This window comes from Medicago sativa, chromosome 8 (assembly GCF_051527215.1).
Source record: "Medicago sativa cultivar Bolivia chromosome 8, Bolivia_mono, whole genome shotgun sequence".
NCBI lineage: Eukaryota > Viridiplantae > Streptophyta > Magnoliopsida > Fabales > Fabaceae > Medicago > Medicago sativa.
Window position 1 is genome coordinate 21,061,510 of NC_140756.1, and position 27,572 is coordinate 21,089,081.

The 27,572-nt window shown below is 31.3% G+C and overlaps 3 protein-coding genes and 1 long non-coding RNA gene across 6 annotated transcripts; 1 reads left to right on the plus strand and 3 right to left on the minus strand.

Annotated features, from left to right (window-relative positions):
• Positions 1–3,722: 3,722 nt before the first annotated feature.
• Positions 3,723–7,917, minus strand: LOC146897746 (rop guanine nucleotide exchange factor 3-like). 2 transcript variants are annotated; one of them, XM_085733137.1, is made up of 8 exons: positions 7,619–7,917; positions 7,010–7,340; positions 6,704–6,820; positions 6,184–6,338; positions 5,970–6,044; positions 5,558–5,875; positions 4,293–4,637; positions 3,723–4,084 (listed from the first exon to the last, which is right to left on the minus strand). In XM_085733137.1, the coding sequence occupies exons 2-8, from the start codon at positions 7,299–7,301 to the stop codon at positions 3,971–3,973; spliced, it is 1,416 nt and encodes a 471-aa protein (XP_085589263.1). In that variant the 5' UTR covers positions 7,302–7,340; positions 7,619–7,917; the 3' UTR covers positions 3,723–3,970. The 2 variants fall into 2 exon arrangements, with proteins under 2 accessions (XP_085589263.1, XP_085589265.1); XM_085733139.1 differs by lacking the exon at positions 7,619–7,917 and having other exon boundaries at positions 7,010–7,576.
• A 5,764-nt stretch (positions 7,918–13,681) lies between these two features.
• LOC146897747 (uncharacterized) lies at positions 13,682–16,606 on the minus strand. Its single transcript, XR_015021646.1, has 2 exons — positions 16,300–16,606; positions 13,682–13,966 (listed from the first exon to the last, which is right to left on the minus strand). It is a non-coding gene; the product is annotated as an uncharacterized LOC146897747 (long non-coding RNA).
• A 1,378-nt stretch (positions 16,607–17,984) lies between these two features.
• LOC146897748 (putative disease resistance RPP13-like protein 1) lies at positions 17,985–22,791 on the plus strand. 2 transcript variants are annotated; one of them, XM_085733141.1, is made up of 3 exons: positions 17,985–18,096; positions 18,134–22,112; positions 22,615–22,745. In XM_085733141.1, the coding sequence occupies exon 2, from the start codon at positions 18,163–18,165 to the stop codon at positions 22,066–22,068; it is 3,906 nt and encodes a 1,301-aa protein (XP_085589267.1). In that variant the 5' UTR covers positions 17,985–18,096; positions 18,134–18,162; the 3' UTR covers positions 22,069–22,112; positions 22,615–22,745. The 2 variants fall into 2 exon arrangements, with proteins under 2 accessions (XP_085589267.1, XP_085589266.1); XM_085733140.1 differs by having other exon boundaries at positions 17,985–22,112; positions 22,615–22,791.
• Positions 22,792–24,162: 1,371 nt separating this feature from the next.
• LOC146897749 (Calcium-dependent lipid-binding (CaLB domain) family protein) lies at positions 24,163–25,903 on the minus strand. The gene is made up of 5 exons (XM_085736460.1): positions 25,837–25,903; positions 25,593–25,658; positions 25,224–25,365; positions 24,417–24,552; positions 24,163–24,318 (listed from the first exon to the last, which is right to left on the minus strand). The coding sequence occupies exons 1-5, from the start codon at positions 25,901–25,903 to the stop codon at positions 24,163–24,165; spliced, it is 567 nt and encodes a 188-aa protein (XP_085592586.1).
• Between the last annotated feature and the right edge of the window lie 1,669 nt (positions 25,904–27,572).

Here is a 27,572-nt window from a genome sequence, read left to right on the forward strand (position 1 = left end):
ATAACAACATTTGTGTTTACCACCAAATAGAATCAAACATCGGCAATTACATAAGAGATCAAAAGAAAATATAGATATTAGAAGAATTTTGGTGGATGGACATTGTGGTTCATCAATGAAAATGAAATAAACTTCGATATATGAGTTTTATTACATTAGAGTTTAAAAACTATATCACCTTGACTGAGGAACAATATGTTGGAAAAAATCACCTAAGTGAAAAATGGAAAGAAAATATGATCGAAAATTAAGTGAATTCATACTCGTAGAAGAAGTTAATTGCTATAAAAACGGAACTAACAAAGTTTAAACCATGTTATAATATAAGGGAAGTGTTTGTCAATTTGATAAAAAAAAAAGAAGGAAGATTAGTGTTTAGTTAAAAAATAGAGTGGGTGTTTGTGTTATTTAAGAAGACCATATGAGAGGTTAATGTTTTTTTTTGAAGGGGTATGAGAGGTTAATGTTATTTGCCCATAATAAAATCATTGAAATTGTTGTTATTAAATATTATGAAGTGGTAAACCAAAAATATGTAAAAATATTAAAAATAATAAAGATTTCATTATTGATAAAGATGTCGTTATGAGTCCCGTGTATGAATTGAATAACTATATTATTTACTGACTCGTTTATCATTTTCAGTGTTTTTTATAGTAATATTTCTAAAAGATATAATAATTAATAATCAACAGCAATATAAGATATTATTTTATAATATGACATGGTGACCCGACTCCTTTGATTCTCAGCTCTTTCCAAATATGTTGAGATGATCTGTAGGTTTCAAGGTCTTTTGTTTGCCTACATGTTGGTTCCTCAAGTTAAAAAGAGCTTTTATGCTTGCTGATTTATTTAGATAGATATTGACACTTGGATTTTGACATCGTGATGACGGTCGATCCATTAATTATTCTTCCTAGATGTTCACTTTTCATATTTTTTGCAACTTGGTTTCGCACCCGTATACAGGTTCATTGAGTTGCGCCCGTGATTATTGATTTTTTTTTTTATGATGGATTAGGGTTGATCAATCTTTCGAAAGTTATACTCTCTCTCAACTAAATAGGATCTTTTGTTACAAAAGACACAAAAAGGTAAATATATGTTGAGGTGTCAAAATATTAAGATGGGGCAAAATTATATTTTTACAGGTCATTAACTTTCACAATTAAAGAAAAAGATAATAGATTATAAATTGTTTTTAACTCTTAATTAGAGAAAAATATAATAGATTGTAAATTGTTTTTAACTCTTTAGATATTTAGAAGTTGAATTATAGGAAAGTTTGTTTTTATTGAGATCAAGTTTAAGTTTGTTTATTCTTTGAAAAAAGATTAAGTTAGTGTGTTTTATGATTTATCGAGTGAGTTTGTTTTAATTTGTTTTTAAGAGAAAGAAAAGTTAGGGAGAGGTTGAAGCAAATGACACAAAAGGATAAAATTTTGATGACGTGTCAAAAAATTAAGAAAGGGTAAGATTGTATTTTTGGTAAACATTAAGTTTCATAATTAGAAGATAATAGATTTCTCTAAAAAATAGTCTTTTTTATCTAATATATATATATATATATGGGGTTTGCTACAATAGATATATATATATATATATATATATATATATATATATATAAATATTTTGGTTTCTTAAAAAAATTAAGTAATAATTTCCCCTTCACCAATTTTTCTTTTAAAATAAAAAACGATAAAATTATAATTAAATGAGTTTGATTTAATAATAAAATTGGAAAGAAAAACCACACCAAAATTTGATATTTCCTTTCAACATGAATAGATAAAATGATAATACCTATATATAATTTCATTAGTGTGATAAAATGAAAATAACAAAACACATGACTATTTGTAAAAAAAAAAAAAACACAAGATAAATATTTGCTGCTTATGAAAAAATATACTTAAATAAATTTTTTTTAAAGATACTTAAATATGAGATAAATATTTGTCGATAATATATATAAAAAAATATTTTTCATAAATATTCATCAATGATAAATAAATAAAATATTTAAAAAATTAGTTTGTTGATGCATAAAAAACACAAATCTTTATCTTAATTTTTTTTACAAAAGCGGGCTTCTTCAATGCATGACATCTGGTTAATCTTAAATCTGATTTTTCTAGATTTAAGATTTGGCTCTATTGTTGATAAAAAAAAAGATCTAGTTCTATTATGTTCTGTTTCATCTGTGTGGACTTGATTTGCTAGATGTTGCTCGAAAGGGTTTAATGTGTAGACGTCCCGTGTTGGCGGCAGTAGTCATTCATCGCACCTTTAGAACTGTTTCATCCGTCGTGGTTGTTTTATGCGTCGTAGGTGGAGTGAGTTCCATTGTTTGTTCATCCCATGATCTGGACTTCAATCCGATTGGTTTGGCCCGAAAGGGCATTTATGGCTTGCTGATGTTTAGGGAGCTGTTGAACCTTGGATCGTTTCTGTATTGACCGACGATTCATACACCTACCTTGATACTCTAAACACTCACTTTGCTTTTTTTGTTTTGTTTGCAGTTCCGTTTGTATCCACACGTCACACGTGGGTTCGCTGGACTGTCTGTAGTAGTGTTGTTTAGAGTTGTTTTCTTCACCACTTGTGTACTAGTTTGTCGTATCACCAATTAGGGTTAGAATCCGTGGTTTTCTAGGTCAGGTTCATGCCCCCAGTCTTGTACTTCCTTTTCTTTCTTTTTTTAATTCAATTTCTACTTTGCTTAAAAAAATGCGTGACATTTTTTTTCTCTGACAAAAGGGTGGTATTCTTTTTTAAAAAATCTCTCTCTTTTGCAAAATTATTTAATATTTATGAATAAAGAAAGAAAAAATTAAACAAAATTCCAAAAAAAAAAATTAAACAAAATATTTGTAAAATGAAAGAGCGAAAGATTAAAAATTGTTTGAATAAAATTTTAAAATTCACAACTTCCTGTTATTTTTTTATACTTATTGAGTATGCACTTAATTTTTAACCGGAAGGTAAATAAAGTCTGATTAATAATTGTTCCACTCTGAAATTGAACTCGGATTCTCCCAAACTATTCATTCTTTGGTAGAGTTCATTAGTCACTTGAGCATGTTTATACTTATTGAGTATGTACTTTTTCTTTTTTTTAAGTTAAACTTCCGGTACCTAGGAAAAAGGGGTCCTTCTGAAGTTCGACCGGGAGGTAAATAAAGTTTGACCAATGATTGTTCCACTTCGGAATCGAACTCGGGTTCTCCGAAACTATTCGATCTTTGGTGGAGTTCATTAATCATTTGAGTCAAATCACTTTGTTGTGTATGCCTTTAACTTTATTAAGATAAATGTTGCATAATAGAAATATGAAAATGAGAAAATCATTCAATATTTTTATAATATGAAAAATCATAGAGGTCATAATATGATGTATATTTATAATTTAAAAATGAATACTCCAAATTTCTAAATCGGTTGCCCGGACTTCTTAAAAATCTTGAATCCGTCTATATGAACGAGTGAGTGAAAAAAAATGAAAACTCCTTCGGTTAGCTCATCAGGGTTATGGCTGACTTCAAAGTTCAAAGAGATGGTTACAAATCATTTACTAAAGGGATCTTCACGCTGTCAGCTGGAGTTGAACCCACGTCCTTGGGGGATATGGTCCCAACTCCGTATCAACTGAACCAATATTCATTAACAATTGTCATGCCTATAGCACAATGGTCAATTAAAAAATAGTAGACTCATTTAAAACAATTGGCTATGATAGACAATTAGGTATACTCAATATACAATTACACTCACAATACTTATTTTTTTTTTTTATTTTGAAATAGAAGATTATAAAAATTATTCTTCAAAAAGTGAAAATAAAAACTTTCTTATGCAATACCACTGAGAAATGTAGTAATTTTTACCTATCTAAGTTATCCTAAAAGTTATGGCTTACAAAAAGAAAGTGTTGAATGGTAGAGCACTATGGTTTCTATACATTTTAGTTCCTCATAGATTTATCTGCACAAAGAACATCTTCAATCCAAGCAACAATGTTGAATGCTAAGCCTTCTAATACTCTTGAGTAGCTTTCTAGTACTGCTTTCCCTACATCCTGCAAAACACAATTTCATGAGCTCACAATGCATTGACAGAGTGAAAAAGTTTATACATGAGCTCAAAATGTTGATGCCTATACCACTATTTTAGAAAATAATATTGTAAACTTTTTTATACTATCTATCAGTGCATAGTTATTAAATTCTTTTTCAATGTTATATGTTGCATATGATAAGAATATATACATATCAAGCTAAAAGTACCTGGTTGTATTGAATCTTGCATGTGTCCAAGGAGGTTTGTGAAAGTTCAGGATATCTTTGTTTCAAGAAAAACAATAAAGTCTCAGCTCTCTCAGCTAAGAGAAAGTTTTTATCACTATGGTCAGTTTCAGCCATGAGTTCCTTTACTTTGTTCCATGATGATTTTGAATGGCTTAGGCAAGATTTACGTCTCCATGTGTACATCGAAGATTCAACTCTATCTGCTAGTTCAAGTGCTTCATGTTCAGTTCTTATTTTGAGACAGTCAAGAAGGTTGCCGGGTGAGAACTTGTCTCCGGAATGCATATACCGATAAATTGTGTCCCCTAGACTTGATCTTCCACTCTAAAAGAAATTTATGTTTCAAAAGAGAAAAGGTCAGAAAAGAAAAATCTGTTCAATTTGACAAAACATGCGTGAAAGAACAGCAATCTTTGGTTCAAAAGAAAACAAACACGAAAAATGCAGACAAAGAACAAACAAGACTTGATCACAAAGTTCAGCCAACAGTGCTTACGTCTCTTACTGTAGAGTGGACACAGTGCCTTTCTACTATTCAAGTACAGATTACAGATTACAACTTATGTTTGAGTACTACAGCATAGCTTACAAGATTACCTTTTTACCATAGTGAACTATGAGCGACCTGTCCACTTATCAGTAAACTATGAGTCATACCTACCAATGTGAATACATATGAAATGCTTTGCATGAAACTGAATTTTGAATACGAGTGTTGACTATATCATCCTTAGATTTTTGTAATTGTTTTGAAAGCGATAATCATAAGACTGATAGATCTCATACGATTTTCCCTACTAGTACCATATATGAAATTTTTCTAGAAGACTCAAATGATTAAAGCAGCGTTTTGGTCCCTCAAAATTACAAAATAGCAGATTAGTCCATTAAGTTAAAGAACACCAATCAATTTAGTCCCTGTAAATATCCATAAAAACCAATGAAAGATCTATATATTGACTAGATTGGAGTATCTTGCTGCATCAATACAAGCATGGAACCTTTAAAATCGTGGTGCCAAATTTAAAGAAATTACTAAATTGACAGACATTGTTTAACTTAAGGAACTAAATTTCTCTATATTGTAAATTTGAGGGACTAAATAGACCGGAGATATAATTTCATGGACTAAAATGCTGATTTACTCGTTACACATTGGGTTTAATAAAATGCTTATGAAATTTAGACACAACTTAGGAAATAACAGAAGTCTTAAGCAAATGGATGACCAAATGAGGACTAACCTTAGGAAGATTTGCCATGTATGTTTCTGGAATGTCCATCTCTGCAAGAACACTGCTATTTATTGCCATAGCTGCTTTATGAATTTGATTAGCACAATCTCTTTTCTCAATCAAATGCTTCCTTGACTTATCAGAGAGGCCACCAGTGTGAACACAAGGAACTGGCAACCACCATTTCTCATCTTTTCTTTGAGCAATAATTCGAAACGAGCCTGCCTTCGAACCTGCATTCGAATGTGAACTACGGTTCGAATTCCCTGACATGCTTCCTTGTTCTGCGTACCAAAATTCAGTATCCTGGAAACTATCAAAGATTTCCTGTAAAAGAAGCATTCTTGTGTTGTAAGGAACATGGCCTTTGTGGATGAAAACAATGTTGTTACATTTAAAAAGCAATTGAAGTTTATCTTACTATAAGCATGGTGTCAAGCTTCTGTAGAGCTGGAAGGTTTATATAAATATCTGCCCTTGGTCTACTTGTCATCATCTGAAAGATATCATCAAATATTATATAAGACACGTTGAGATTAGTACGAAGTATTGTCAAATAGTGTAACGAGAAGAATTTTAAAAAATCGCTATATGAAATGCACACTAAGCCTAATTAAGGTGTAGAAATAGTTCACCTCCACAATTGTACCATCATCCAAGTATTGTGCAGTTGGTGCAAATTCTACTATGTAATCACACACAGACATAAGACAACTCATTTCTCTTTTCCACATAGCTTTCTTCTCAGGCTTTAGAGGCTCCAACTTCAAATTTTGTCCAAATACAGTCGCTGCGAATTCCCAATCCAAAATATTAAATAAATAAACCAACAAACATATTACGGGTAAACAATCATTTTGGTCCGTAAATATATGTGAGGCATTGTCGATATATTCTCTGAATGTATTGAAATTACAAAAACGTCCCCAAGGGTCTTTTGTTGGTAGTTTTATGGACTAAATTGACTAATGAAAGACGCATTTTTGAGGATCAAACTAACTAACGAAAGACACGTTTAGGTATGTTTTTTTTTGTAATTTTGATACATTCGGGACTTTTTGACAGCGTCTCACACCCGCATTTAAGAACCAAAATGATCGTGTACTCAGTATATTACCAAACCATTTCATCGCTTTGTTACAGTTAAAAAATTACCATAGAGATTGGTAATGGAATTTGATATTGTAACTGCAGTGCAAACACCTTTACCACCTCCAGACATATCTTCCCCCAAAAGAAGCTTTGAAAATCTTTCCTTCATCATTTCAAGCTCTGCAAAAATCCATTAAGTTAATATAAGTTTTATTTGGATTGGACTTATTTGAACTGACATCGACACTCATGAGACTATTTGTTATAGAAATAGCTTATACATAAGCACTTATATGATAAAAGCTTATGCTATAAGCACTTAATTCTTATAACGAAATCGCACAAAAAAAAAATACACATTTAACAAACCTGACTCCAAGAGATCAAGATCATCAGATTTCTCACCCAATGAATGCTTTCTCTGCTTCATTCCTAACCTTGAAAGAGCAGCTCCATGTTTCACATTCATCCATGGTGAAGGTGAAGGGTCACTAACATAGCTATTATCATCAATAGCCTCAGACAAGTTTGATACTTCAGAGTTACTCCGGCAATACTCGAAAGAATCACCACTGAATGGAGAGTACTCAGGAGTTTCACTGATTGAATGATCATTTTGATCCACAGAAGAAGTTGAGTCAAAATTTGATGAATTGTCCATTTTAACTCAATAGTAATATATGCTCAATTTATTCAACACCTGCATATATAATCATTGAAGTTGAGTTATAAGTTGTATACAAACAATGATCTTATAATATATTGAAATTAAAGGGAAAAGCAAAAGCTGTCAAAGAATGTTTCCTGTTATTGAAACTCAAAATAATTCACTGAAAAGTGTTGTGAAAAAAATGCATTATTTGAGAACTTTCTAAGACTAAAAAAAAAAAACAGTTAATTTCTAAAACTTGAAATATACAACGGTTAGAAAAAACACAAAAGAAACAGAAAAAAGCAACGGTCTCTATAATATGTAACCTTTTTTATTTGTCTTGTTTGAATTTGAAACTGTTACTTTAGCTAAACATCATTTGAAACTGTTCCCTCCTTAGCTTTTGTGCCTTTATTCATGCCAAAAGAAAAAGAAAGAAGTGATTCTTTTGAATAAAACAAGAAGAAAGAAGAGATAAAAAGAGAAAATAAAAATACTTTGTTTGGAGAAAATCAAAATGCAGAAGATAGTTGAATTAGACATGCAAGGTGTGTTCTATATTGAAATGGAGTTTGAGATGCAAGTTTTCATTATACTACTATACATGATTGTCAAACATATGTATAATTAAATGGAAAAAAATTATAAATTATAACAATGATTCTTTAAATATAAATTTCCATAGAAAACATAGGTTGGTCCAGTTTTTTTTTTATTTTTTTTTAAATAAGTTGGTCCAGTTGATAAAGATGTGGCTCATATTTTAGAATAATCTGAAGTTAAATTTTGCAGTCAATGAAAAAACTTCGTTGAAGGATGATATGTAAATACGTCTTTAAGGGCTTTTAAGATTGAGACATTTTATGACTTTGGTAAGTCTCTTAAATTTACGTTAATTAAAATGGTCTATTATACAACCTAAATTATTAACCAAATACATACTTTTCTTGAAATATTACTAACCAAATACATACTTTTTCTTGAAATAAAACACAAATTTTAAATCAAAATTTTATGAAATTATTTGCATTTTTTTTTTGTCTTTTTTTTTTGGGTACAATTTTTTTGTCTTTTATTTATGATGAAATGTAAACACGATGTACATGTCTTTTTTTGTCTTAATCATTAAAACTAGCTGATACTTTAGGAGATTTTTCTCTCTCTATAAAACATTAAAAGAAAGGCCGATTTTATGGTATGAATTATGACATGGCATTTGAACAAGAATTTTCTGGCTCATAAAATAGCTAGATCATTCTAGATTGATGTGGTTTCATGTGAACCATATGAGCATGAAATAGCAAGCTAAACATATATACACATAAATATTATCACCGTGATTTTCATAATTGTAATATTCAATTATTTCATAGAACTAGTTATTATAAATAATGGGGTCAACTTTTAAGGACATGAAGACAACAACTTCATCATATTCATTAGCTTTCATATAGATAATATATCCATTAAGACACCCATTTCATTACTAATATCTAATCTAATCATTTTTTGTTCTAATCTAATCCTATTACTATATTTCATGGAAAAGTAAAGTTTCTTAACTTTGGCATTTTTATATAGTTGGTGGAGAAATTTAATAGAACTGCCTGTAGAGTAGCTGGCCTAGTTGGCTAGTTGAATCACGTTTGTTATTTAAAGTCTTACACATGTGAACAATAGATTAATTAATTTTGTCGATAACACTAATTTGATATAATCTATGGTAGGCTTCAAGATGCTCAAAGACGTGCAACCATTTCTCAAAATATATAGTCTATGTGCTCTTCATTTGGCTCATGATAGCTTGATGAATACATGCTTGATGTTCCCTTCGTGAAGATTACAAGTCAAATGATTTAAAGTAATAGCAATATGTACTTAAGGTATCTATTATTATTAAATGGTTAAATATATTTTTAATCTCTCTAAATATATTAATTTTCAAATTTAGACATTCCAAAATTTTCTTTCAACTTTTTGCCCAACTAATTTTTTTGTTTTCAATTTAAGTTCCTGCTTTTTTTACAAAATTCGTGTTTAAAACGACTTTTTTTATGACATTTAATTGATAAGATCTTAAAATATTATTAGTTTAATAATTTAACTATTTATTCTTTATTAATTTATCTATAACTTCAAATTAAAGATTAAATTGTTAAATTTAAGATTAAATAGTTAAAATATTAAACTAATAATCTTCTATGGTCTTATCAATGATATGTCATCAAAAGAAGTTGATTAGAACACGAGCGTAAACTTTTGTAAAACAATGACAAAACTTGAAAACAAAAAATTTAGAGGATTAAAATTTGAAGGAAATTTTTAGTCCTCTAGAGGAAGTAAGAATATACTTTACCCTTATATTTTTTTTTTTTGGTATAACACCCTTATTAAATTATAAGAATATATATGATAATTATGTGAAAAGTTTTATCATACTCGTGGGATTTAACATTTTTCATAAATATTCAAGTATTGTTGTTGTAGTTGTTAGACTAATCCCTATTGGTTATCTGTCGTTGATACAAATGGTAGAACCCTTCACTCACACCAACTTTGACTGAGTGAATAGGCAATTTCCCCCCCGAAATTGTAAGTTTCATCAATTACCCCCCTGTAGTTAACGAAACATCAATTACCCCCCTGAAATTGCATAACGTTAATCAATTTACCCCCTCCGTCAATTTTTCTGTTAACTGTTTACGGTTATGATCAATTACCCCCCTGAAATTTTACACTTATGTGCAAAATGCCCCCTGAACTTGAAAAATTAAAAAAAATTGAAAAAATTCTGGAAAAATATTAAAAAAAATTAAAAAATTCTGGAAAAATGAAAAAACAATAAAAAAAATTGAAAAAAAATATTAAAAAATTCAAGAAAATTGAAAAATTAATAAAAATGAAAAAAATCTGAAAAAATTAATAAAAATAAAATAATCTAATAAAATGAAAAATAATGAAAAAATTCTGAAAAAAATAAAAAAGATTAAAAAATTCTGGAAAAAAATAAAATTTCTAAATTTCTAAAAAAATTAAAATTCTGGAAAAATGAAATTTTCGAAATTTTAAATTTTAATGAAATTCTGGAAAATAAAAATTCTGGAAATTCTCGAAAATAAAAATTCTGGAAAATAAATTTTAATGAAATTTTAAATTTTCGAAAATAAAAATGAAATTCTGGAAAAATGAAATTTTAATGAAAAATTTTCGAAATTTTTGAAATTTTCATTAGTATTTCTCAAAAAAATTCCGGGAATTTTTGTGTATTTACAAACCGAGAATAAGGGAAAAAATATGTGTATTTATAAACCGAGCTTAGGTTTTTTATGTATTTTTCGAAATTTCGAAATTTTCATTAGTATTTTTTCCGGGAATTTTTGTGTATTTATAAACCGGGAACTTTTTGTGTATTTATAAACCGAGAATAAGGGAAAAAATACACTGAAAAAGCCTACGCTCGACATATATACTAATAAAATTTTCGGAATTTCGAAAAATACATAAAAAACCAGAATTTCAAAATTTCGACATATATACTAATCAGAATATTTTTTATTTTCTAGAAATTATTCATTCTTTTTCATTTTATTTGATTATTTTATTTTTTTAATCATTTTTTATTTTTATTAATTTTTTTAAATTTTTTCAGATTTTTTTTATTTTTATTAATTTTTCCAGATTTTTTTAATTTTTTCCGTTTTTTTTCATTTGTATTAATTTTTCAATTTTCCAGAATTTTTTAATATTTTTTTTATTGATTTTTCATTTTTCCAGAATTTTTTAATTTTTTTTAATATTTTTCCATAATTTTTTCAATTTTTTTAAAGTTCAGGGGGCATTTTGCACACAAGTGTAAAATTTCAGGGGGGTAATTGATCATAACCGTAAATAGTTAACAGAAAAATTGACGGAGGGGGTAAATTGATTAACGTTATGCAATTTCAGGGGGGTAATTGATGTTTCGTTAACTACAGGGGGGTAATTGATGAAACTTACAATTTCGGGGGGGAAATTGCCTATTCACTCAACTTTGACTTGAGATCTACTGTGAAATTCCGCAACCGCAATTTGTTCATAAATTACATTGTAAACGCTTAATAAGATTGATGATTTTCTCTGACCTTACATAGAGTTCATAAAAAAATTATAATCCTTCGAAATTTAGTAGTGGCTTTATTCTCCAAGTCTCTTCTGGTCTTGCTAACCTTGTCTTTTTTGGTCTCGCTAATCTATGTTTTAATATTTTTTTCATCCTCCTCTAGGAGCTTGCCCTCATTTCTTGGAGTCATGCTCTCAGTCTTTCTTGTTCTTTTCTTCTCAAATAACTTATTCTCGTCATAGAGTTTTCAATAGATTCATGAAAGTACATTGTGAAAGTTGAATATATGGCTGATAACATTGTAATAAGAAAATTACAACAAATGTTGTATAAACATTGTAATGCTATTAAAGAAAAATGGGAAAAATAATTAGGCTTAATGGTGTGTTTCACCCCTGCAAATAGGCGGCGTTTAAAAATTGGTCCCTGTAATCGCTAATCCTGACATTTTGCCCCTGCAATTGTTAATCATTTAAAATTTGGTCTTTTGACCAACTTAATCACTGCCACGTCACCAGATTAGCAAAAATGGCATGGGAATTGACCAAAATACCCCTGGTCTAAATTTTTTTTTCCTTCAAAAAATTTTTTTTTTTCAAAATTTTGAAAATTCTTTTTTAAATTAAAAAAATCTGAAAAAAATAATTAAAAGTCAAAAAAAATTTCGGAAAAAAACTGTTAAAATTAAAACTGAAAAATTTTCGGGAAAAATTCGGGAAAAAACAGAATTTTTTTTAAGGAAAAAAAATAAGCCAGGGGTAATTTCGTCAATTCCCATGCCATTTTTGCTAATCTGGTGATGTGGCATTGATTAAGTTGGTCAAAGGACCAAATTTTAAATGATTAACAATTGCAGGGGTAAAATGACAGGATTAGCGATTACAGGGACCAATTTTTAAATGGCGCCTATTTGCAAGGACTAAAGACATCATTAAGCCAAATAATTATTATAAATTTTATTTTTTGAGTGTACCAAATTTCTGTTAGACTTTCCCAAGCATGCTAAGAATATTACTCTCGCTATAAAAAATAACATTCTAAATCATCTCTAACCTGCATTTTTCTTTTTGTGTTTATATTTGGAAATTTTAGCATTACTTCAAATTTTGTCCCAATATCTAATTAGATTTAGCCTTTTTTTAAGTCAATAAAATGAATGAGTTTGCAGATGTTTATCTTCCTGATACTGATATCTTAATTTTTGGCATGGTCTTATATGGATTGTTCATCAACAACGCACCTCCTGATGTGTCATGTGCTATCAACCGGCCCTTAAAGGACCCTCTATCTTTGAAGGGTAGAATTTGGGTGACATTGGGGTGTCAATGTCATGTGACATTGTGGTTGGTGTGTTAGGACTTAAGCTCATAAGGATAGCCCAACCCAAAAGACTAGTCCAATAGGTGGGAGAACCTCATGGCTTAAGCACCACAACAAGCACTTTGATATACTCGATGTGGAACTCCTAACAGTTGGTCAATGTCACATGACGTGGGTACCCCAATGTCACCCAAGTGTTTTCCATCTTTGAAATGTTTGCTTTGAAGGTAATTATAAACCCTATCATCATGTCGGTGCAAAATGCAAATGGTGTATATCCTCCATTTTCTTTGTGAAAAACTCTTGTCAGTTATTCTGTTTCATAACGCTAAAGATATATAATTTTATCAAGTTTCTAAGGTGCAGATGGTGGATGTCCCCAATTTCTCCACGAACAACTCTTGTTAGTTATTCTGTTTCTTATCTCTATAGATATATAATTTTATGGAGTTTCTAATTTTGAAAAAGAAACAAATTGAGGTTTGGGCATTTTACTTTCCAAAAAGAGTAAGGAAAAACAATATCCAAAAATCAAAATCCAATCATAATGTCATTGACTATGAGGATCACTCTCATGTGTTTTGACAGTGAGACCTTTGAAATCGATGAGGAAGTGTTGGAATCGCAAACAATCAAGCATATGATTGAGGACAATTGTGCCGATGATTTTAGAATTCCTACTCCAAACATAACGAAGGATATCTTGGCGAAGGTTAATGAGTATTGGAAGACGGCTGTAGGAGTTGCGAGTTTGAAGAACAAAAAGCTTGTAACAAGGATGATCTTAAGGTTTGGGACGTTGGTTTTGTCAAAGTTGTTAAGGCTACATTTTCTATCTCATTTTGGATACCAAAGATTTAAATAACAAGACCCTGGTGGGTCTTACAATCCAAACTGATAGCAAACAAATCAAGAGCAAGATGTAACACCCCGTTTTCCCAACATAAAAATTTCATTTAAAATCAGAGTATTTTGATCACAACGGAATGTCACATACTTCATTTAAATCATAAAATGGATAATAATAATTATCCTTCAAATTCAACATCATGAAAAATCTTAAACTGTTGCAGCGGAAAATAGTTCAACATTTTAAAGTCTTGGCACGCAGGCCTTATTGGAAAATCTCATAAATTAGTTCATAAAAGAGACACGTAAGGAATAGAAGTAAAAGCAAGCCCCCATCCCGTTACGTATCAGAGCACCTAGACACCAAGTGAGGAGTCCACTCACGAACGCCTCTAATCTTTATTACCTGCACATTACCCACGGTCGAGGCAACATATACGCAGAAGGGGTGAGATTTCATAATCAATACATTAAGCATATAATCCAATAAAATGCATTTAACAACTTAAACATTAATAACATATCATCAATTAACAATTAGCATATTTTTCATTTCATAACAAACACAATCATCAAATACCGTTACTAATTTTCATCGCAAATCATAATCAACTTAACACTCAACTTGACGACACAACTCATCTTTGACCATGCAACTCTATCAACTCAACAACAACTTGACAACACAACTCATCTTTGACCATGCAACTCTATCAACACAACAACAACTTGACAACTTAAACAACATGAAACTTCTTGATATGCAAATGCATGTGGTACCATTCAACAACAAAATGAGCATAATAAGCTCTTCAACGTGTGAGCACAAAGGCTGCCGGGCCTAAAGCCCCCAACTTTAATGAGCACAAAGGCTGCCGGGCCTAAAGCCCCCAACTTTAATGAGCATGCAATGAACTCAAACTTCCAACAACTTAGACAACAACGTGAACAACTCGTACGACTCATAATCATGGACAACTTAAATTCCAACAACATAGACCGACTCATGCAACTTCAAGACACTAACAGTCAACAGCGGGAAACGACAGCAAGATACAACATTTAATAACACTTGAATGTGTTAACATCATCTAAGGAATGAATTACATCAACATAAGTATCATAAAGCATCATAATATCATTCATGCAACAACACTACTAATCTCAGTCACCTAACAGACTTCTGGAGTTTATGAAAGTATCCTAAACAGCTCTCTTACTTACTTCTAAGGTCAACTCAAGACTACACGTGCGAAAGGATCGCATTGGGACAATTTTGGGCGACTAACAGCCTAACTCGCAGTGGCGAGTAACTTTGCTCGCAATGGCGAGTAAAGCGTGCATTCTGGGGTTCCTAAGTCTTTACTCGCAGTGGCGAGTTATTCTGCTCGCAATGGCGAGCTTACAGGTCACTCGCGGTTGCGAGTTGCATTGCTCGCAGTTGCGAGCTCTGGGTTCTAGCTCGCAGTTGCGAGTGTTCTTGCTCGCAGATGCGAGCGATGAATGTCAGTACGGCCAAAAACCTAAAAATCACAACTCTTCACCTATATTCATGATTCCTTCATCCAAGTAGCATCTAATTATCATCTTAAGTAATATCTAAGGTCTGTACACTAATTTTGCATCAATCTAACATCTGTTCATGATTCAATCATCAAAATTGATCTTAAACCTAATTCTCAATTCTCACCAAAACTTAACCTAATCATGCTAAATTCATCCTATAGAATTATACCCTTAATAATATTGAAAATTAGTCTCACCCTTACCTGGTAATAGCAGAAATCGATAGCCTCCTTTTGTTCTTCTCTCTTTCTGACTTTTCTCCCTTTTTCTCCAAAAACGTACGTATTCTGTTTTCTAACTTTTGTTGTCTATTTATCTCTCCTAATTACTCTTCTCACTACTAATTGCTCATCTCACAACACAGCCCAATTTTTAATATTTTATTTTATTTCTCATAGCTTATTTTATTTAATAATAAAATAAGTCACACCAACATAACAACTTCACCACAACAAAATACCCCACATAATTAATTTATAAATCATATAAACCACTCAACTTCATGAATCATAAAATTCACACATATCAATCATGAAAATCATTTAAATCATATATATAAATATATTTTTAAATACTCAAATAATTAAGACGGGCGTTACACAAGACATCGGAGGAGGTTCACAAGTTTTTCGACGTTAAGAATACCTTCATATCGAAGGAAGAAGAAATTCGTCTGAAAAATCAACGGGCTTTTGGATGATTATAGAATAAAATTCATCATTTAATCTCTAACGCCTTAACAACAAAGACTAGATTCAAGATAAACTGATGGTAGTAATTGTTGGCAAAATTTCGATGAGACTCAATATTCACTGCTAATAGTGAATATGACTTAGATTTATGTCTGAAATTTCTATGTTGGTAGTTTATACTCAACCATTGACCAGAACTTCATCTGGTCTACTCATTTGATCGTATCGCCATCAATTCCTTAAAGTAATTAATTTTTCACTTAACCAAATCAGCTAAGGAAAAAAAAATGTAAGCATCTATATCTAGCAAATTCTCATTTTCCAATAGGATAATATATAGGTTTCACCAATAATTTGTATCAATAGTATATTTTGAAGCAATAATTAATACTACCTAAATTCAGCAACCTTTCAGCATAACACAATGGTATGAGATGCACATAAAATTTATACATTATATACAAAGAATCCTCAACCATACCTCATTGTATACTATGCTTCAGTAGGTTTCATATCACATAGAATCCTCAACAAAGACCTTTCCCTAATTTTTTCTATAGATTCTTGAAACACAACTGAAATTTTAGGAGTATAGACAAACACATCAACATATTAAAGTCTTTTCTCCACACCAGAATTTCATTTAATTTTCTTACGTAAACATACCTACCATTAATCAATTATTTGTTACTTGTACTAACTTACTGTTCTAAACTTTTTCAAGTTTCAGATTCATTTAAAGATATTAATCGCAAATAAGTGAAAGAAGTGGTCCTTCTCAGATAACTATTCACAGCATTATTATTCTTGGACACCATATTTGGGGGAAATACTTGGGTGCCATTAATGGCACCGTGCCATTACATCCTGGCCATTGATGACACCCAAACATTGTGGATGTGTGTGTGGTGGGGATCTAATGGCATGGTGCCATTAATGGCACCAAAGTGCCATATTTGGCTATGTCCGTGTGGTGGCTGTGTCAAGTCTTTCTTTTGGGTCCATGCAATAATATCAATTATGCAAACAACTTTATCAATATTACTTAGTCATTTTCCCTGTACTTTTGTGGGCAAATTTTACCGTCGAGGTGAAAATAGTCTTTCACAAATACTCCCTCCGTTTCCTTTTTAATTGTCACTTTTAGAGAAAAATTTTGTTTCTATTTAACTGTCACTTTCAAAGTTCAATGCAACATTGAATGTTGTTTTACTAATATTACCTTTAAATATTTATTACGGAGAGAGAAACATATGAAATGAAATATTAAATTAATAAGGTCATTATAGTAAAAGTAAAAACAATTGTATCAAAAGTAGTAACGTTTATTGATTGTCTTGGTTTGTGTAAAATGTCAATAAGTGACAATTAAAAAGGAATGGAGGTAGTAGAAGTTAAAGAAAAAAAAAGTTTCATTAATACTCTCTCCATTTCAAAATGAGTGTCACTTTAGACAAAAAAAATTGTTTCGAAATGAATGTCACTTTACATTTCAATACAACTTTAATTTTTTTTCTTCCAACTTTACCCTCAATAAATACTTCAACTTTTTTCTCACAATTTTCAATGGCAGTTTAGTAAAAGTTTTATGTCTAATGATTATTTCATTTCATTCCATAATCTGTGTGCAATTGGCTAAAGCGACACTCATTTTAAAACGAAGGGAGTATTAAATTGTTTTAGAAAAAGTTGTTTTGAAAAGAGATCGTAATAATTAGGTTATATCTAAAATTGTCAATTTGAATTATTATGAGGGCAAAATTGTCATTTTGTATGCTTAACCCCCCAAACCCCCCCCCCCCCCCCCCCAATTTGGGGGAATTTTAAAATTGAACAATTGAAGCCCTTCTAAACCCCCCAAAACCTTTCCCTTGTTTTTTAAAACTCGCAAACAAGGGTTTATCTCTCCATAAGTCTTTCCTTCCCCTCCCTTCCCCTCCAAAACCCAACTCGCAAACAAAGCCTAAGATGAGTGAGTTAAAATTGAGAGAAAAAAATGATAAACTATAAGTTTTAAACTATAGTTATGAGTAAGCTAGTAAAAAAAGTTATCAAAATAAGTTATAAGTTAGGAAAATAAGTTATAAATTCATGAAAAAAGTTACCAAACATGTCATTTTTGTTACTCGAACTTATAAATCATAGTTTTAAAACTTGGATCAGACCATATGCATTGCCAACCACCCAAAAACAGTACTGTTATCATTATCAATTCATTCATATCCAAGTCTTCTTGAGTCTTTGCTCCTTACTTGCTATCACTTCTATCCTTCAATCTTCATAGCTCTTCAAAATTTCATATTTACAACTTTTTATCCTTGCTTCTTTACTTTACCTATCAGATATGGCTGCAGCTTTGATTGGAGGTGCATTTCTGTCTGCTTCAGTTCAAACCCTAATGGACAAACTAACTTCAACTGAGTTTCGTGATTATATCACAAAAACCAAGTTGAATGAATCATTGATGGAAGAAATGGAAACAACACTACTTGCTCTTGAAGTAGTACTTGATGATGCAGAAGAGAAGCAGATCCTTCAACCCAAAGTCAAACAATGGCTTGATCGGTTGAAAGATGCAATCTTTGATGCTGAGGATTTGCTCAATGAAATCAGCTACAATGCCTTGCGATGCAAGGTAGAGAAGAAACAAGATGGAAACATTACAGATCAGTTTTGGAACTTGCTTTCAACTCAAAATTCAAATGGAGAGAGCAATTCTGAAATGGAGAAGATATGTAAAAGGCTGCAAACTTTTGTTCAGCAGAGTAACATCTTGGGCTTGCAAAGAGCTGTAAGAGGTAGGGTTTCTCGTAGAACACCGTCAAGTTCGGTGGTGAATGAATCTGTCATGGTGGGAAGGAATGAAGATAAAGATAGACTCCTTGATGTGTTGGTATCAGACTGTGGTACCGGCAGATATAATAATTTAGGTGTTGTTGCAATTTTGGGTATGGGAGGCGTCGGTAAAACGACCCTTGCACAACTTGTTTACAACGATGAAAAAGTTGAACAACATTTTGATCTCAAAGCATGGGTTTGTGTATCGGAGGATTTCGATGTTGTGAGGATAACCAAGTCTCTCCTTGAATCTGTTGTTAGAAACACAACATCTGTCAATTCAAATGTCTGGGAAAGCAATAATCTTGATATCCTTCAAGTTGAATTAATGAAGTATTTGAAGGATAAAAGAATTTTGTTTGTGTTGGATGACATATGGAATGACAATTATCTTGATTGGGATCAGTTAATAACTCCCTTGATTAACAGAGGAACTGTAAGCAAGGTGATCATAACAACACGCGAAGAAAAAGTTGCCAAGGTTGCATGCACATTTCGTATTCATAAATTAGAACCTCTCTCTGATGAAGATTGTTGGTCTTTACTCTCGAAGCATGCATTTGGCGGTGAAGACTTTCTTCGGGGTAAATACCCAAACCTAGAAGAGATTGGCAGGAAGATTGCTAGAAAGTGTGGTGGATTGCCAGTTGCAGCAAAAGCACTTGGAGGACTAATGCATTCAAAGGTAGTTGAAAAGGAGTGGACTGCAATTCTGAATAGCGACATATGGAACTTAAAAAATGATGCAATCCTGCCCGCTTTGCATTTGAGTTATCAATATCTTCCCTCTCATTTAAAAAGATGTTTCGCCTATTGTTCAATTTTTCCAAAGGATTACCCACTTGATAGGAAGAAATTGGTTTTGTTGTGGATGGCAGAAGGCTTCCTTGATTATTATGAAGGTGAAAAAGCGGTGGAGGAATTTGGCAATGATTGTTTTGCTGAATTGTTATCTAGATCGTTAATTCAACAATCAAATGATGATGCTCATGCAGAAAAGTTTGTCATGCATGACCTTGTCAACGATCTAGCTACATCCATATCAGGAAAAAGTTGTTGCAGACTTGAATGTGGTAACATCTCTAAAAATATTCGTCATTTGTCATATAATCAAGAAGAGTATGATACTTTCATGAAGTTTAAGAATTTCTACAATTTCAAATGCTTGCGAAGCTTCTTACCCACGGGCTTACCCGTGGGTTTCTGGGGTACTGATAATTTATCCATCAAGGTGGTTGATGATTTGCTACCAACACTGAAAAGGTTGCGTATGTTATCACTATCAAGGTATAGAAACATCTTCAAGCTACCAGATTCAATTGGCAACTTGCTGCAATTGCGATATCTAGATCTCTCCTTCACTAATATCAAAAGTTTGCCTGATACAATATGCAACCTTTACAATTTGCAAACCTTGCTTTTATCCCATTGTTGGAGTCTCACTGAACTGCCAGTACATATGGGAAATTTAATCAACTTACGTCACCTTGATATAAGTTGTACAGGTACAAAGGAGTTGCCAATGGAAATTTTTGGGATAGAAAGTCTCCAAACTTTGACGGATTTTATAGTGGGGAAGCCACAGGTAGGGCCAAGTATCAAAGAACTTAGGAAATTCCCGCACCTACAAGGAAGCTTTACCGTCAAGAACCTGCATAATGTCATTGATGTCACAGAGGCAGAAGACGCCAACCTGAAAAGCAAAGAGAAAATTGAGCAATTAAATCTGGATTGGGGAAAATTAAGTGAAGACTCGCTAAAAGTGAAAGTTGTGCTTGATATGTTGCATCCACCAATAAACTTGAAGGGACTGAGCATTTACTTGTATGGTGGGACAGGTTTTCCGAATTGGTTGGGAGATTCTTCGTTTTCTAAAATGGTGTACCTTGACATCTATAATTGTGAATATTGCATGACACTTCCACCGCTAGGGCAACTACCATCTCTCAAGGACCTGAGAATAACGAGTATGTTGATGTTGGAGACAATTGGCCAAGAGTTCTATTGTGTCAAGGAAGGAAAAGCTTCTAATTCTTCCTTCCAACCATTTCCATCCCTTGAATATATAGAATTTTCCTACATGCGAAATTTGAAGGAATGGCTTCTTTTTGATGGCAATAATTTTTCTTTTCCTCGTCTTAGAACTCTGAGGTTATATGGTTGTCATGAGCTAAGGGGACATTTGCCTAGCCACCTTCCTTGCATAGAAGAAATTGATATAACACATGGTGCCCATCTTTTGGAAACACCGTCGACTTTGCATTGGTTGTCGTCAATAAAAAAAATTAATATCAATGTGCAAGCTGGAAGGACCAAACTGTCTTTACTTGGGAGTGACTCTCCGTGTATGACGCAAGATGTAGTGATTGAAAAGTGTGTTACGTTGTCATCTGTGCCAAAATTGATTCTGAGCAGCAATTTTCTTCAACACTTGGAACTCTATCACATTCCGTCTCTCAGTGCATTTCCCACAGAAGGTCTACCTACTTCATTGCAATCACTTCATGTTGAAAATTGTGAAAATTTATCCTTCCTTCCTCCTGAAACATGGAGCAATTACAAGTCTCTTGTGATGCTTACGTTAATGAGTAGCTGTGATGCACTTACATCCTTTCCACTTGATGGTTTCCCTGTGCTCCAAAGACTAGCGCTAGTTGATTGTAGGTGTCTGGATTCCATTTTTATTTTAGAAAGTCCTTCATGTTGGTCGTCGAACCTCCGATCTCTTGAAATCAAATCCTATCACTCAATTGAATCACTTAAAGTCAAGCTTCGGATGGACATGCTCACTTCTCTTGAAGTTTTGTCTTTGGATTGTCCAGAGTTGTCATTTTGTGAAGATGTTTCTCTGCCTCCCAAATTAGAATCAATTAAGATTTTGTCGGAAAGATCAACGCCGCCTGTTACGGAATGGGGTCTCAAAGATCTGACCGCTCTTTCACGGTTGAGAATTGGAAATGGTGATGAGATACCTAACACCTTGATTAAGAAGCCATTGCTACCCATCTCCCTTCAGTCTCTGACTATCACTCGTCCCTACAAAATGAAGTCCTTTGATGGAAGTGGGCTTCGACACCTCTCCTCTCTCAAAGATCTTGAATTTTGGTATTGTGAAGACCTTGAGTCATTGCCAGCAAACTTCCTCCCGTCCTCGCTGAAATCACTTAAAATTTCTCATTGTGAAAAGCTTGAGTCATTGCCAGAAAACTGCCTCCCTTCCTCATTGGAAGCACTTTCACTTTATTATTGTGAAAAGCTTGAGTCATTACCAGAAGAAAGCCTCTCTGACTCTCTTAAGGTACTATATATTTGGGAATGCCCTGTATTAAAAGAAAGGTATAAAAAGGAGGAACATCGGTCCAAAATTTCTCACATCCCTGTCATACAAATAAATGGTAAAGTCACAATATGAGCCATGGTAAAGTAAGAGAAGAAAAAGCTGCATTCTTGATTCAGGTACGTTTTTCTTTAACTTCTTCCACATATATGATCTATGAATGAGATTTATAATGTTCATTTGATAATTAACACACCGAGCAAAACTCAACTCCCCATTAAATCTTATGCACATTTGTTGAATAAAGTTACCCTGCTACATTTGTCTGAGCTTGTGATGATAAACAGATTTATTTGTTTTTGTTATCTGGAATCTAAACAATTTATAAAATAATTTTCTTAACTTCTTTCACCACATTCATTGCTACATATAGCCAAAGTTATTACCTTAAGATATAGAAATCAATTTTCAGTATTTTATAAGTTTGTTACTAACTAGTCCCTTGCTGATATTGTCTAACTACATTTTTCAAAATCACTATATAAATCAATTTTCACTTCTTGGTTCATTCATTATGTGCAAACTGTTGGCCAATTTCAATTTTATCAATAGAATTTTCACTCACATAGATTTCAATATTGAAAAAGAAATTAAATATACATCTCTTTTGATTCTTTTCAGGAGATCAAGGCATAAATGGATGAAAAATCAGCTCATTTGATGAATTGAAGACAAAAGTGGAGCATGTTATTATTGTCATGATTCTTCTTGTAAAAATGTTTATATTTGTTAAATATTCTTATTCCTATAAACATTTGTTGAATAGAGTTTTACATACAGTATCTCCTTTCTTCAAAATCCAAAAGTTAATCCTGGTTGAGAGCTTAAGGTTAAGTTTTGTTCTAATAGTGATGAAAATTGTATATTTTGCAAGCCATTGTTCATTACTCTTTCAGACTACAACAATTAGGTGAATGTATATTTCATCTTGTGACTAAATAAAACTTCCTTGCTAAAAATATGTATACTAATTTGCTACTCTTGATAAATATTAAAATTGAAAATTGTTTAAAATGTTTTACAATAAATCATGCCCTTTCACTATAAAAATAAGATGTCAAGTCTTGAACCGAGAACCTCAAGGTTGAAGAGTAAATCTTGCAAACAAGTGACCTACAGGTGGAAAAAACACTCTAAAATAACTAATAAACGAAGTCTTACAAGTATAAGAAAAGTGAATAATCACTTATATAATGAGTCAAAATATCATAAAATAAGTCAATCAAGCATTGCATTGAACAAGCGATGAAGTCTAGAAGCATGCAATTCACTCTAGATTTAGAATAAGAACGCAAAAAAAAAAAAAAAAAAGACATTTATCTTGGTCCATCAAAATGATAATCCTAAGACTCCTTCTTTTCCCACCATATTGATTTCTCGCGCGCCTTATGCAGTTCGCATTACAGAATTCGAAGACATAACCACCCTATAAAAAAAACCTTAAAAACATGTTAAAATATTTTGGATTTTAGAATCCGAATAAAACATGCGAGAAACTCATAGGGTGAAAAAAGTAATAACTTAATCTTAATTCCTCTTTCGTTTATCTTTGCAATTAATCTTTTTGTTATAGAAAAACAAAAACTTCCACCATGATGTTCTCCAAATGGATCCCCAAATTGAATGGCTTGGTTCTTTCTTCTCAACAATGGATTCTTGATTCCTCGTCACATAATTTTCTTTCTGCATTGAATAACACCAATTCTTCGAAGATGCCAAGTCTCGAACCAAAAACCTCAAGGTTGAAGAGTAAATCTTGCAAACAAGTGACCTACAAGAAACTCGCGGAAAAAAACACTCTAAAATAACTAATAAACGAAGTCTAACAATTATAAGAAAAGTGAGTAATCACTTATATAATGAGTTGGAATATCATAAAATAAGTCAATCAAGCATTGCATTGAACAAGAGATGAAGTCTAAAAGCATGCAATGCACTCTTGATTTAGAATAAGAACATGCAAAAAAAAAAAACATTTATCTTGGTTGCTCCATCAAATGATAATCCTAACACTCCTTCTTTACTCACCCTATTGATTTCTCGCACCTTTCAGATTAACGGCATAAACACCTCATAAAAACCTTAAAAACAAGTTAAAATATTTTGGATTTTAGAATCTCAATAAAACGCGCGAGAAACTCATAGGATGAGAAAAATAATAACCTAATCTTAATTCCTCTTTCGTTTATCTTTGGAATTAATCTTTTTGTTATAGAAAAACAAAAACTTCCACCATGATGTTCTCCAAATGGATCCCCAAATTGAATGACTTGGTTCTTTCTTCTCCACAATGGATTCTTGATTCCTCATCGCATACTTTTCTCTCTGCATTGAATAACATCAATTCTTTTGTTAGCATTTAGACATACAAGTAATTTTTACTCACTTTTTTTTTCAAAAACAAAAAGAAAGCCTAAGCTTACATTTGCGATGAATTTAAATCCAATCTTTATTTGTCCTTTGTAGGTGTCATCTTCAAGAACCACATTATATGCAGCTGGTAGTGTTTCTATATATCCTTGGTTAGTTCCTTCAGTGATTATTCCACCTATATTAATCCTGTTTCATGGGAGGAACAAATGAAACAAGATAGAATATGTATATATTTTAAGAATTTTTTAAATAAAAATTAACTAAAAAATATAACTATTTTTTTTTTGAGAAATTAAAAAAATATAATTTGTTGATTTGGACTTGCCACCTCAATATAAAGTGGCCAGTTAAACACTTTTTTAATGGAATTAGATAAGATGAAAAATGACATCGATGCAAATATTTCATGACTTTTTTTTGTTGCATGTTTTATAACTTAAAAAACCAATTTATTAAAAAGGTTTTAAATGACCGACTTACTACAAACATCTAATTTAAAAGACTGTATAATGTATTTTACCTTTAATTATACATAAAATGTATTTTACCTTTAATTATACATATAAGCTATAGTTGATCACCTAATTTACACAATGTAGTAGTATATTTGCATTTTTTAGATCTTAAAATTGCTGATTTAATTGATTTTTTGTGAATATTATACTAATAGAAATTGTTGCATGTTGCACACACCACTAGTAGAGAAAAAAATTGCTTATATTTTATTACGGATGAAACAGCTCATTGTTTTTTGCGTTATGATATATTAAAAAGAGTTTGTAAAATTGGTACCGTTTGCCTTTTTTGGTTGACATCAAATTGAGTTAGAGAAAATAAGAGTTGGATAAAGGAGTTACTTGGCTTCACCAACAAAGCCACCATTTGTGAAGAGTTCTGTGTCCATGATTTTACATTTAAGATAAGTTGAGTTGATCTTGCAATCAAAAGATGAGAAATCAAATATGAATTTCTCATTCCAACAAGGTTTCTCATGTTTTCCTGCATATCACATCTACAAATTCAGTTATTTTTATTTATAAGCTACAAATTTATAATCTTGATCATGTGTGGTTGGTCCAACCGGTACAATTAAATCTCAATCATTAAACGAAACCACAATCTAGATTCAATGATTGAAATTTCGTTGGACCGGTTGGATTGCTGCATAGAACCGTATCAGAGAATTTATGAGCTCAAAATTTTATTACAAGATTAGAAACTTTAACCTTTTGAAACCTTGCTTCTTTGAGATTGAGAACCACACTCAATAATTACATAGTAAGAAGGTGTTCCTATAATGTTAGAACACAAAAAATGCTTATAAGAAACTATATTGATTCAATTTGACAAAAAAAAAATAGAAATATATTCATGATATATTAAAATAAAAGTTTAGAATCAAAATAAAATTAATCCATGTGTTATAATAAACATGCTAACAAATATAGAGTGAAATTAAAGGAAGGATACCAACAATGTTTGTATGTCTAATGCCTTTGGCATTCACAAGAAGTACTTCAAGAATTCCAGTTTCCATGTGTATATGTTTGAATATGAGTCTTAAAAGATGCAATTCATGGAAAAAATTTAAGATATATAATATATATTATGTTTGCTAATTCTCTTAACGTATTAAGCTGGAGTTACAATGAAGTGTGACAATTTCAGTTTATTTATTAATTAATTAATCACTCAATCTAACTTTTTCTATGACTAAGTATATATCTTATTAATGGTAAATCAATTGTTTCAGTTATGTGATTGATAATTTTATTCAACAAGTTACAAGAGTTTTATCTTATGCAAGATTACTCAACTGCAAAACTACCAAGTACCACCAATCAAACATTTTATCTTTGTTTGAGTAAGCAATATTTTATTAAAACTTAAAACATAAACCAAACAAAAGCACAAGAAGTGTCACAATAGCTCTAAAACCAAATCTGCAATTAAATTGTGAACTAGAATGAATGACCACAGCAGCACACATATGTTTTTTAAGGAAAATGTTGCAGGGTTCGAAAAGTGAACGACCAAAAAAGACGAACAACGTACTTTATCTCCTCTCTCCCGTGCATTCTGCCAAGATATATGTTATTTGAACAACTTATGGGACAGTCAAACATATACAAAGAAATATAGGTATTGACACAAAAATCAAAGTAATAGAAAGACTACGAACACAATAAGAGTATAAGAGAAAGATAGTTGTCTCAAAAGTTATACAGATATCATTTTGAAAAAGTGGAAGTCACACTTAAGATTAAAGATCAAAGATAATTAAGTCTTGCATGAGAAAAAAAAAATTCCTATGTGAGTGAAGATTTTTACGGAGTCACATACCAAATCTTTTTCAAAGAAACGGCACTCCACATGTGGTCGTCTTTTACCACGAGTTGGTTGTTGAACTTTGTGAAGTTGCTCAATTAAACACAAAAAATGTGTTTTATTGTATATAGAATGTATTTTGATGTTTTTAAAGAAAAGGCATTTTATTTTAAAATGATATGCATTCTTTTCTTATAAAATAATAATATACGTTTGTGAAAAATTATGGGCCCGTTTGTTACGGATTAAAATAAAAGTGATTTTGATATAAAATAATTTAGAGATTATATGAAAAATCAGAATCTATTTTGCGTTTGTTTACTGTAATAAAAATCACTTTTTTTTAAACAAATAATCTAGTTTGTTTGGATACAACTATATAAAAGAGATTTTTTGTTACAAAAATTAGTTCAATCTTTTAAATTATATTTTCTCTCTCCTCTAAAAAAAAATCTATTTTATTTTAAGCTGCTCATAACAGCTTCTCATTTGAAGCTGTTTTTAGATTATTTTTAGATTCTGATTTTTTTAAAAATCTGTAACAAACGGATGCAAAACTCTTAAAAGTGATTATTTATTTAAAAAAAGTGATTTTTTTCTTAAAAAAGCTATAGCAAACGGGCTCATAGTAAAGTTAGAATCCATATTACTTCTCACTGATAAATATTAAAAAAAACACGTGATACGAATTTGTCATTGATAAATATAAAATTTTATTATGATTACATATTTTAATACATTTACTTTTTTTTAACTCCTTTGTATTTTTTCAACTCTAAATAGTTTTTTTGTTTATAGGTCTACAAAATTGATGCTATTGAAAAACTCTTTATGTGTTAAAACATATACTTTATAAATATAATTGTCAATTGATGTAA

What these genes read in the sequence shown, in the direction of transcription:
- LOC146897746 (XM_085733137.1), bottom strand. Translation starts at nt 7,301, where the DNA reads ATGGACAATTCATCAAATTTTGACTCAACTTCTTCTGTGGATCAAAAT. An exon ending in TCTTGATCTCTTGGAGTCAG is followed by an intron (nt 6,821 to 7,009) that starts GTTTGTTAAATG and finishes GGATTTTTGCAG; the next exon opens with AGCTTGAAATGATGAAGGAA. An exon ending in ACATGGCAAATCTTCCTAAG is followed by an intron (nt 4,638 to 5,557) that starts GTTAGTCCTCAT and finishes AATTTCTTTTAG; the next exon opens with AGTGGAAGATCAAGTCTAGG.
- LOC146897748 (XM_085733140.1), top strand. Translation starts at nt 18,163, where the DNA reads ATGGCTGCAGCTTTGATTGGAGGTGCATTTCTGTCTGCTTCAGTTCAA.
- LOC146897749 (XM_085736460.1), bottom strand. Translation starts at nt 25,903, where the DNA reads ATGGAAACTGGAATTCTTGAAGTACTTCTTGTGAATGCCAAAGGCATT. An exon ending in AAGAAGCAAGGTTTCAAAAG is followed by an intron (nt 25,366 to 25,592) that starts GTTAAAGTTTCT and finishes TGTGATATGCAG; the next exon opens with GAAAACATGAGAAACCTTGT. An exon ending in GATTTAAATTCATCGCAAAT is followed by an intron (nt 24,319 to 24,416) that starts GTAAGCTTAGGC and finishes TATTCAATGCAG; the next exon opens with AGAGAAAAGTATGCGATGAG.